At 44.4% G+C, this 11,998-nt stretch overlaps 1 protein-coding gene across 1 annotated transcript in view; it reads left to right on the top strand.

Moving 5' to 3' along the window:
- The window catches only part of CYS1 (cystin 1), a 33,478-nt gene that overhangs the window by 716 nt on the left and 20,764 nt on the right, over positions 1 to 11,998 (top strand). The window contains exon 2 of the mRNA XM_049903485.1: positions 80 to 501. Coding sequence (XP_049759442.1) covers positions 80 to 501 — 422 coding nt within the window. The remainder of the gene's footprint in view (positions 1 to 79; positions 502 to 11,998) is intronic.

Raw genomic sequence — 11,998 nt, 5'->3', positions numbered from 1 at the left:
TCTGCCCGCCCCCCTCCTCCCCTCTCCCGCGCCCTCCCCGCCCCCCGCCCCAGCCTCTGAGCCGCGCTCCCGCCTCCAGGCCGTGCCGGGTCTCCAGGCGGCGCTTGCAGCGGCGCGACCGGCCTGCGCGCGGGTCCCGGGCCGGGCGGCGGGCGCGTCATGGGCAGCGGCAGCAGCCGGAGCAGCCGGGCCCTGAAGCGGCTGCGCAGCCGGGAGAGCCGCCCAGTGGGGCCCGGCGGGGCAGCCCCAGAGGGCGGGCCGGGGCCTCTGGGGGGAGCGGCGGCAGAGGCCCCGGAGGAGGCCCCGAAGGCAGCGGCGGTGGCTGTGACGGCCGAGGGGGAAGCTGGCCGCGACCCCGGCCCCGCGGCGCCCCCCGACAGCGGGAACGAAACCCTGCTCCTGCTGGACCAGTTGCTGGCCGAGTCGGCGACCTGGGACCCCGGGGAGCTGGCCTCGCGGGGAGCGACCCGGCCTCGACCCGCACGCGGCGCCGGGAGCCCGGTGAGTGACGGAGTAGCCGCACCGGCCCGGCGGCCTTGGGGACGCGCCACCGCGGGGCCCTAACGGCTGGCCCTGGTGTCGCTGCTGCCCTTTCTTCCGCGGATGCGCCCCGCCGATCCTACACCCTCTGCGCCCTGGGCGCTCTCGGGGTTTCCGCCCGTCCGCCCTTCCTCGCAGCCCTGCAGCGGGGATCCTGCCGTCTTTCGCCCTGTTTGCGCCCTTCTCAGCTGCGTTTGTCTTCCTGTCGCGAGTCTCCTCTCCTCCTGCCGCGGCCCCCACGTCCCTCCCAGTTTCCCTCGGCCGGCGCGGTGCCTCTGTCCCTCCCCTTGCTGACCCCATGTGTCACCCACCGGCTCGCTGTCTCCGAATCCCTCTGAGATCTCTAACTGAATCACACTTTTTCTCTCATATCCCCTCTGATTTTCTCCCTCCCTGCCTCCTCTTTGGGTGCTAGTCTGTCGCGTTTATGGATGGCAGTGCTGGCAGCAGCTTTAAAGGGTAGAGGAACTCATCTCCTTCTACAGAAGATACATCTCCTTGGGCTTTCTTCTCGCCCAGAATTCATTTTACTTTCTTTTTGAAATTGTATGCCAACCGCTACAGTAGCCCCTGGCTCCTTATAGTCTAGTTGGGAACTAGCCAAGTGGATAGGACAACCAGCCAGACGGTGGTGGGAAAATGCTCTGCCGTGTCAGACAAAATACATCAGGATCCTTGCCTTGTCCCTCAACCAATTCTCATATTACTGGTTATTTTTAAGATACTGTGGGATCTCATTTTAGCTTCCTTATTCCTTCTTCCAGAATAGTTGTAATAACAGCCCTGCTGTTCTAGGAAAACAATAAAATGAGTAGTCTGGTTTGGCAACAATCTTCACTCCAGCAGAGCTGAATGAAGAAGACCTTTAACATAGCTCCTGGGCTTGAGGATGGTGCCAAACACAGCATCTTGTTCTGTGGAGTCAGTGAGTCTTCGGTTAGCAACTGCTGGGACCTTGGGGAAATTCTTACTGAGCAGCTGCCAAGCAGTAGGACCCTGATAATGCCTTGTGGGGATCTAGGGAGAGGGAAGGAAGAACCTAACCCAGACAGTGCAGAGAGCTTTCCTCCCTTCTGGCCATCCCTGCTACCCTCCTAAGACTTTTTAAAAAGGAAGAATGAGCTGCTGTAAGTAGGACTGAATTATATAACAAGATTCTTTTAAGGCTACGTCAGTATCCAGTTATACAACACTAAAAATGGACAGTTGAGAGAGTTGGAGAAAAATCTCTCTCCTGAAGAAAGCCTGAAATAGCAGGAAGCAATCTTTAGAAGCATGTTAGAAACTTCAGAGGTGGAAATGAGAGGAAATCAGAAAGAGTGGATTGCCATCTCCAGATTTGCTGAATATCACAGTGACTCTTAGGGTGCGGGGCCTGACTTACTCAATCTCTCATTCATTCATCAGCTATTGCTTGAGCACCTACTGTGTGCACGTGTCACTCAAGGTACTAGAGATGAAAAGAGATGACACACTATCCTTGTCCTACAGAAGCCCACAGCTTAATGGGGAGAGAGATCCACAAACAACAAAGTAGATTACAGTGTGGTAAGAGATCGGTAGAGTCCACAGGAGGGAGCATTGAACCCCTAGCAGAAGTCAGGGAGGCATGCCAGAAGAGGCAGCACTTGACCTGAACCCGAAAGGGTCTGTTGACATCCACCAGGTGAACAAAGGCATTCTGGGCAGAGAGAACCTCATATACAAAGGTGATGGGGGCCAGGGCATATGGTGCATGGAGTGCGACTAGGAAATATACAAGGTTAAAGAGGTCTGGAAAGGTTTGCCATGTTAGGAGTATGCCACACTAAGGAGCTTGGACTTGAGTGTAAAAGCTGTGGGTATCTTTGAAGGATTAGGAAGATTACACCAACAACTGTGGGGATCATGAACTGGACAGGGTAAGACTAGGGACAAGGTGATCAGTTAAGAGTCTACTGCAGTAGCGCAGGTGATCAGGACCTGAATGAAAGCAGTAGCAGTGAGAAGGTTGAAGAGGAGATGAATGAGTTCAAGAGATATTTAGCAGGTGAAAATCTGCCAACTGTGATTACTCTTTTCAGTGTGGCTTGTATGTGTCCTCTGTACCATGAATTATTCTTGAATAAATGAACAGATCCTAGAATCCTAAATTACTAGAGCTTTAAGGGAGCTCTTGAGTTTAATTCATTATTTCAGGTCTGGCGAGACAAAGTAAAAAGGTTGAAGCCTTGTAATTTACTGGCTCTAAGGTCACAAAGGAGTCCCTGGGTAGAGCAAACGATTAAGCGCTGGACTACTAACCAAAAGGTTGGAGGTACAAATCCACCCAGAGGTGCCTTGGAAGAAAGGCCTGGCAACCTGCTTCTGAAAGGTCACAGCCTAGAAAACCCCATGAAGTGGCTCTGCTCTGCACACAAGGGGTGGTCATGGCAACTAACAACACTGAGGATATAAATAACACTCTTTTTAGTTTCTTTAGGAAGGAGAAAAGGAAACCACTCCATAACAATGTAGTATTTTTTTTTTTTTATTTCAGGGGAGAAAGCTATTCTTCATAAACAAATATCTAAAGTGAAAATTATTCCGTAAGCACCCACATTTTAAAATTTTAACCACAGTTGATTAGAATTTCTAAGAGGCTGATAATGTATTTCCCTGAGTCATCCTTCTGGATATTACAAATTGCTAATGATTTGTTAAATACAGCCAAGCTTATGTTTACCATACCAGAAGAACCCAAACCCACTGCCATCGAGTTGATTCTGACTATCCTGACCTAATAGGACAGAGTAGAACTGTCCCATAGGGTTTCCAAGGCTGTAAATCTTTATGAAAGCAGACTGTCACATCTTTTTATACCTGGTTTTTCTCTCCAATAAAAAAATGAAAGCAATCTCTAATTACAGGTTTTAAAATAAAAAGGTGTGCATATATATTATTTTTACTTTCCTATTACAAAGGTAGAAATGCACATTGTAGAAAAATTGGAAAACATAGAAAGGAAATAAAATTGCTCATAGTTTACTCCCACCCACAGATATGACTGATGGTATTTTGAAGTGTTTGCTTCCAGGCTTTTCTCTGTCTCTGGTCTGCATATCTTTTATGTCATTACAGTCAGAGTTTATACATACAACTTATAGCATCTGTTTATTTAACATTATAATGCAGGCATTTCTCTCATCATAATGACCTTACTATATGCCCACTATACAGAGGCACAGGAGCCCGGGTGGTACAGTGGTTAAGAGCTTGGCTGCTAACCAAAAAACCTGCAGTTCAAATTCACCAGCCACTGTTTGGAAACTCTATGGGGCATTCTACTTTGTCCTGTAGGGTCGCTATGAGTTGGAATTGACTTGATGACAACAGGTTTGTTTGGTTTTTGGTTATACAGAGGTACTATTTTTAATTAATCCCTTTTTATGAGATATTTAGGCTGTCTCCATGGGGTCTTTTTTTGGCCAATGCTGAGAACCTTAAGAACATTTTAAAGGCACAAGCCATATTGTGTCTGTTCAATTATGTCCCCCCAAAATGTGCGTCAATTTGGCTGGGGCGTGATGCCCAGTATCTTGTGGTTGTCCTCCATTTTATGATTTGATGTATTTAACCTAGGTGTTGTAAATCCTAACTTCTACGATGTTAATGAGGCAGGATTAGAGGCAGTTATGCTAATGAGACAACACAATCTACAGAATTAGGTTGTATCTTGAGTCAATCTCTTTTGAGATATAAAAGAATCTAGAAGAGAGGGGAGGGACCTCCTACCACCAAGAAAGAAGAACCGGGAATGGAGGGGTCCCCATGCTGAGAAACTCCTACACGCAGGGGAAGATTGAGGACAAGGACCTTCCTCCAGAGCCAACAGAGAGAGAAAGGCTTCTCCTGGAGTTTGCACCCAAAATTCAGACTTCTAGCCTCCTAGACTGTGAGAGAATAAATTTTCGTTCTTTAAAGTCATCTACTTGTATTTCTGTTATAGTTGCGTTAGATATCTAAGAGTATCATTAACAACTTAAAAGTCATATATTCTTCTCTTTTTTATTTTGAATTTTTTCTGCTTCAACTCTCATAAGCAGCTTTCCTCATTGCTGCATAATCTTCTTAATATTTTAATGAATGTAAAATATTTCATCAAATTAATGTACTTTAATTCACTAAACCATGTCCCATTACTGTTTTGGATTAATTTTCAACGTTGTATCTACAGAGACTTAGGAAAATCTCTTTTCCAACGTCAGTGGAACATTAAAATTAACAGGATTTTAGTGGGGTATTTGAAACTAAAAACAATTTAGAGTGGGAAAATTGTGGGAGAAATGCTAAGGATTTGATTTGTTTTAATAATTTAATCAAATTGTGGCTTTTTAAAATGTAGCAGTGTATCTGTCCATCAATGGTCTAATATTGATTATATTGTCTAATATTGATTATATATGCAATACAGACATAGACACTTGAGGTAAGTACACATGAAATTTATAGTTAGTGACATTTAGTCCATTTATCATATTGTGCAACATTTTCATCACCTAGTAAGGAAACTCGGTGCCCATTAAGCCGTCAGTCCCCGTTTTCTCCTCTCGCCAGCCCCTGTTGTTGTTGTTGTTCGGTGCCGTCGAGTTGATTCCGACTCATAGCGACCCCTGTGTGCAACAGAAGAAAACACTGCCCAGACCTGTGCCATCCTCACAATTGTTGTTAGGCTTGAGCCCATTGTTGCAACCACTTTGTCAGTCCGTCTCGTTGCGGATGTTCCACTTTTCTGCTGACCCTGTACTTTACCAAGCATGGTGTCCTTCTTCAGGGACTGATCCCTCCTGGTAACATGTCCAAAGTACATGAGACAAGTCTCGCCATCTTCGCTTCTAAGGAGCATTCTGGCTGTACTTCCAAGACAGATTTCTTTGTTCTTCTGGCAGTCCATGGTATATTCAGTATTCTTTGCCAACACCATACTTCAAAGGCATCATTTCTTCTTTGGTCTTCCTTATTCTTTGTCCAGCTTTCGCATGCATATGTTGTTAGGTGCCATAGAGTCCATTCTAACTCATAGCAACCCTGTGTACAACAGAACGAAACACCGCCCGGTCCTGTGCCATCCTCACAACCATTGTTATGCTTGAGCCCGTTGTTGTAGCCACTGATCTAATCTGCTGTCTGACTCTAAGGACTTGCCTATTCTGGGCAATTTCATAGAAATGAAATCATACAATATGTGTTCCTTTGTGTCTGGCTTCTTTCACTTGGCCTAATGTTTTCGAGGTTCATCCGTGTTGTAGTATGTGTCTGAACTTCCTTCCTCTTTAATGGATGAATAATAATCCATTGTATGGGCGTACCACATTTTGTTTATCCATCATCCATTGATGGGCATTTGGGTTGTTTTGACTTTTTAACAATTGTGAATAATGCTGCTATGAATATTTGTGCTCAGGTTTTTGTTTGAACACCTATTTTTAGTTCTTTGGGGTGTCTACCCTGGAGTAGAATTGGTGGATCATATGATAATTCTATGTTTAACTTATTAAGGAACTGTAAACTGTTTGTTCCAAAGTGGCTGCACCATCTTACATTCCCGCTAGCAATGTACAAGAGTTCCAGTTTCTCCACATCTTCACCAACTCTTGTTATTCCATTTTTTTCATCATTGCCAGCCTAGAGGGTTTGAGGTGGCATCTCATTGTGATTTTGATTTGCATTTCCTTAAAGACCAGTGATGTTGAACATCTTTTCATGTGTTAATGACCTTTGTATATCTTCTTTGGAAAAATGCTTATTCATGTCCTTTGCCCGTTTTTTAGTTGGGTTTTGTCTGTTTGTTGTTGAGTTGTAAAAGTTCTTTCCATATTCTGGATATTAAACCCTTATTAAATATATGATTTGCAAATATTTTCTCCCATTCTGTACATTGTTTTTGAAGTTTCTTGATAATGTTCTCAGATGCACAAAAGTTTTACATTTTTATGAAATCCAGTTTATTTTTTCTGTTGTTGCTCATGCCTTTGGTGTCAAATCTAGGAATCCATTGCCAAATACGAGGTCATGAATATTTATCCTTATATTTTCTTCTAGTATTTTTATACTTTAGCTCTTGTATTTAGGTCATTGATCCATTTTGAGTTAGTTTTTATGTGTAGAGTGAGGTAGAGGATCCAACTTCGTTCTTTTGCGTGTGGATGTCCAGTTGTCCCAGTACCACTTGTTGGAAAGGCTAATCATTCCTCTTTTAATTGTCTTGGCACCCGTGTCAAAAATCAGTTGTCCGTATATGTATTGGTTTATTCCTGGACTCTCAATTTTATTCTACTGATTATATGTGTATCCTCATGCTAGTACCACACTGTTTTGATTACTGTGGCTTTGTAATATGTTTTGAAACCGGGAATCCCGAGGTCTTCCACTTTGTTCTTTTTCAAGATTGTTTTGGCTGTTTGGGGTCCCTTGTAATTCCACATGATCAGCTTTTCCATTTCTGCAAAAAAAAAAAAAAAAGGCTGTTGAGTGATCTGATCAAAGACAGCATAGAACTTGCTGGTGTGTTCTTTCTTCAATGATATACTATAGGGAAAAGAAGGCCTTTGGAGCTTTGATAAGGATCTTATTAGATCTATAGATCATTTTGGAGAGTGTTGCCATCTTAACAATATTAAGCCCTCCAATCCATGAACATGGATGGCTTTCCGTTTTTTTTAAGTCTTAACATTTCTTTCAGGATTTTTTTTTTTTTTTTTTAGTTTTCCGTTCACATGCCTTACACTCCTTTAGCTAAATTTGTCCCTAAGCATTTTATTCTTTTTGATGTTACTGTAAATGGAATTGTTTTCTTTGTTTCCTTTTTGGATTATTCATTGAGGATGTGTAGAAACACAGCTCATTTCTGTGTGTGTTGACCTTTACTGTGCAACTTGCTGAATGTATTAGCTAATAGGTTTTTTTGTGTGTGTGTGTGTGGATTCATTAGGAATTATCTATATAGGATCATGTCACCCAAGATCTAGGGGCACTCGTTATAGAGGAATTTTTCTGTTGTTGGAAAGATAGCACATTCTCTGCCAAAAGGTCTAGGGCGTAATGTCTTCTCTTTAGGCTGAATGAATCTGTTGTTGTCGTTAGTTGCCACTGAGTGGATCCCAACTCATGAAGACCCCATGTGTGCACAGTAGAACTGCTCCATAGGGTTTCTAAGGCTGTGACCTTTTGGATGCAATTGTCAGGCCTTACTTCCGAGGTACTGCTAATGGATTTGAACCACCAAAGTTTGTGTTAGTAGTCCAGGGCTTAGCCATTTGTGCCACCCAGGGACTCTTAACGAGTCTGTAGTCCTCCATTTTTGCAAAGGTTCCATTTTGCCCTGGTAAAGGAGGATCAGGATAATTCTTGCTTGTCTGTTACCACCAGCCAGAACTGTACGGTAATCCCGGCGCACAGCTACTATGGAATCTGAAGGTGAAAACAAAGCAGTCAAAATGATTACATAGCTGGAAATGAGATCCATCAAAGAGATGTAAAGGTGACGGACAATATTTTCATCAAAAAAAGTCACCTGTCTGCATTCAGGTCTGTAGCAGAGAACATAAATTTAAGATGCAGTAAGTGGCATTTTGATTAATCTAGGGTGCAGAGAAGAGTAAAGCATAGTCCTGACCCCCCCAAAAGCTCACAGCTGTCATGGGGAGGGTTGTGTAAATGAGCATGTCTAATATAACACGTAAGCACTTGGGCAGACGTAAGTACACATTATTATATACACAAGGAGGGACTGAATAATTCCATCTGAGGCAGAAGTTTTCCTGGAGGATCTGACATCTGAGTTGGTTCTAAAATATCAGCCGATATTTCCAGAAGTTGAAAAAGAATAGAGCATTCCATAAAGAGGAAACACCATGTAGAAAACCCCAGAGGTCTGAAGGTGCTTTGTGAGTGTAGCATGTGGTTGTCCAGTGTGACTGGACAGCAGGGTGATGATGGAGAACAAAGGACAAGGAGATAGGTCTGGGTCATGTTCACACAACCTTCCAGGCTAAGGGGTTGAACTTTATCCTGTCGGCAGTGGGGAGCTAGTGGAATTTTTCTGTGTTTTATTATTTTTAAATGTTTTTAACTAGAGTAGGTAATATACATGCACATGACAAAAAAATTCAGAAGGTACAGTGAAAAGAAAGTTTTGCTTCTACCCTTGTTCTCTAGCCTCTTTTCCCAGTTCCCTTCTCTAGAGGTAGCCACCTGTGTTTTAGAAAGATAAACGGGGGCAGTAGGGAGGTCGCATTAGGGGAGATGGGACAGGAAGCAGGGAACCAAGTTTGGAGAATCCTGCAGTAATCCAGGTAAGAGATGATGAAGGCTTGAGATGAGGCAGAGAGATGGGGAGAAAGGTGAGGCAGACCACTGGTTATGACAGACGAGGGAAAGGGAGATGCTTAGAAAGACTCCAAGGCTTCTCGCCTGTGTGGTTGAGTCCATAATGATGCTGTCAGCTGAAACAGGCTCAGTCTTGTACAAGTTGAGCTTGGGGTGCAAGGTGGACAGGTTCCATGGACCGCCAGAAATTCATGTCAGCTGTGAAAAGTGGTTAGAGCGGGAGCCATCGTTTTATGAACATCAGGATGTGGGTGGTGGCTGACGCTCTGGAAGAGCATGAGATGGCTAAGGGGGCATGTCGATGGTGAGGAGAATACTGAATCTGGAAGCCTGGAGAACATCAGAAACTAAAAGGAGAGTCATCTCCTCAGGGATCTAGAGGCACAGTAAGATTTCTAACCATCAGTGTATAGTGCCTTGAGATGGGGCAGGACCATACACTCTCAGAGGTTTCCTTCTCTCCTGGTTCTAGATGGTGACTGTTATAAATGATTGAAAGCCCAGCTGTCTAGGATTAGAAGTAGAGTCTCTCAACAATTGCCCTGATTTTAGGCCTCAGCGACTGCTACCAAGTGCCGGGTATGGGACGGTGTGGAAATGAAATGGCCAGAACGTTGCTGGGGCATGGCTAGACATGTACTATCTGGAAGAGATACTAAGAATTTTTTAGCTAGGAGCTTTGAGTTCCCATAGGGGCTGGGACAAGCCCTAAGTAGCCTCTAGTGAGGAGGGGCAGTGCAGAGGTTCTTATGCACCTAAATGCCAGCCCATCACCGTGAGCCCATTACCCAGCAAGGAAAGTAGCCCCCAGCCCAGAGCCGCCAATGCAGATTTCCACTGAACTTTGCCTCCCGACAGCCAGTGTCCAGGACTCCTGTAATTTCTCTGCAGTTTTAGACCGTAGGTGAGTAGAGCTGGAAGGGATCTTAGCAGTCATCCAGTCCTACCTTCTTGTTTTACATCTGAGGCCTTGGGACCCAGCAAGATGATTTTCGAAGTTCAAACGCCAGGAGTAGGGTTCAGACCAGAGAGTCTGCCTCTCTCAGGGATTTGACGGTCCGCCTCATACAAGCAGCGAGGCGGGTGTGGAAGCACAGGTTTTGGAAATATGCGCGCTGCAGCTCATCCCGTGCCAGCTTGGCCAGGTCCCTTGAGCTCTGAGTCTAGATAAATGCTCAATGAATGTTTGTTAAATGGAAGTTTGATGGAAGAATTAAATGCGAATGCCTGTGAAAGTGCTTCATAAATTAATAAAACACTCTGTATGTAACTTACTGTTATCTTCCTCCAATCCCACTCCCTTTAGTTTCTCCAGGTTATCTCTTGCCTTTTTGTTCTGTGGCTTTGGAGCCATCTTCCTGAAAAAAAAAAAAAGGTCTTAAAAAATGAAGATGGGGGTCCCTGAGACTGGTAGTCTCGAGCGCTAGAAAGGCATTTCTCCAGAGCCTCTTTAAAAAAAAAAAAAAAAAAAAAACCCTTCGGTCTTTCGTTTTAGCAGTGCAAAGGAGCTCTCACCAATCTGCAGAATCCACGTGCACCTTTCAGCTTCTGCTGCCTTGACGTTAGTAAGTGGCGCTTCCAAATAGTACACCGAACGCTGTGTCGGGAGAAGAGTGCCCCCTGGTGGCGAGCTGGCTGAATCTATGCCGTCTCCCTTGCATCGTCGCCACAGACCTCGGAGCCCTATGCTTTAAATGAGTCCCTGAAAGCCCTAATTTTTTTTCCTTGACACGGATGGATTTCATTTTTTCTGTCGAAGATGTTTAGGAATGCATTAAACTTGCATTGAATACCACGCTCACCCCTTTCTGATCGTTTTAACATAAATGCCTTCTGACTCTCTTCTGCAGAATTCTCAGAGGAAATGATATCAACTCATTACCTGCTTATAAACACCTTACACCTTCTGAAGCATGTCCACATGCAACTTGTGATCGTGACAAGAGCCCTGGATTCTGATCCCTAACTTTCTGACAAGTCATTGTTCCTCTCAGGGGCTGTTTTCTCATTTATAAAAGCATCACGTTGGATCAGGTAATCATTAAGGCCCTTAAAAAAAAAAAAAAAAAGGCCCTTAGCTTTCTATAATTCAGCATTAGTTCATTTGATTCTCACAACAGTTCTATGAGAGAGGTAAGCCGTTTCTGGAATGAGAGAACCGAGCATCCCACTAAAGTCATGTGCTAGTAAACAATGTAGCCCAGATTCAAATAAGATGTGATGCCACAGCCACATCTAGCCTTTACTTGCCTTATCACCGCAGGACCACCGCAGGACCACCGCAGGACCTAGCATCATCCACAGAAATTCGTTCTTCTGTATGTCGAGTGATGGGGAATGATTTTTTCTGCTATTGAAGCAACTTCTCATGTGTGAAGACTGGGCACATTCATTTACTTAGACGTTTTTGAGCAGCACCTACCTGCTGCAGTCTCAGGACTGTGCTTCTGCAGGGCTCCAGTGACACAGAAGCCTTGGCCCTGCCCTTAGGTGTTGGGGCGGTAGGTTGTATGTACAAGGACAGTGTCAAACAAGTGGTCCTTGGGAGCTGTGCTTGGGGACAGGGAGGAGAGGTGAGCCCGGGGGCTCTGCACAGAAAGAGCCTCACAGAGGGGGCAAGGCTTAAACAGGACCTCTACTGGGTATTCGATGAATTAAACGATTAATTCTGTGATAAAGGCCTTGTGGTTATGGGTTATTGGTTAAGATGCATACTGTTATAGGTGAAATGCCAGAATGTCAGGGATTTATTTCAAAATATTTGAGGGGAGGAAAGGGGGAATTGCAGGGGATAGATAAAGCAAGATTGCCAAAACACCGAAAATCTTTGAAGCTGGGGGATAAGTATCAGGAGATTCATTGTACTAGTCTCTCTACTGTATGTGTTAAAATTTCCATAATAAAATGCAAAAAAGACCAAACCAACCAACCAGCCAGAACTTTGAAGAAGGCTAATTCTTAGACAAAGAATAATAAAAAAGAAAACTAGCTGCCGTTAAGGGGATTACACCTCACGGCGACCCCGTGTGTAGAGTAGAACTGTGCCGCGTGGGGTTTTCACTGGCTCTGATCTTTCAGAAGTAGGTCACCAGGGCTTTCTTCCAAGGTACCT

The sequence above is a fragment of the Elephas maximus genome, chromosome 12 (genome assembly GCF_024166365.1).
Source record: "Elephas maximus indicus isolate mEleMax1 chromosome 12, mEleMax1 primary haplotype, whole genome shotgun sequence".
NCBI lineage: Eukaryota > Metazoa > Chordata > Mammalia > Proboscidea > Elephantidae > Elephas > Elephas maximus.
The sequence above is the reverse complement of the archived record's forward strand: the minus strand, read 5'-3'. Positions and strand labels throughout refer to the sequence as shown.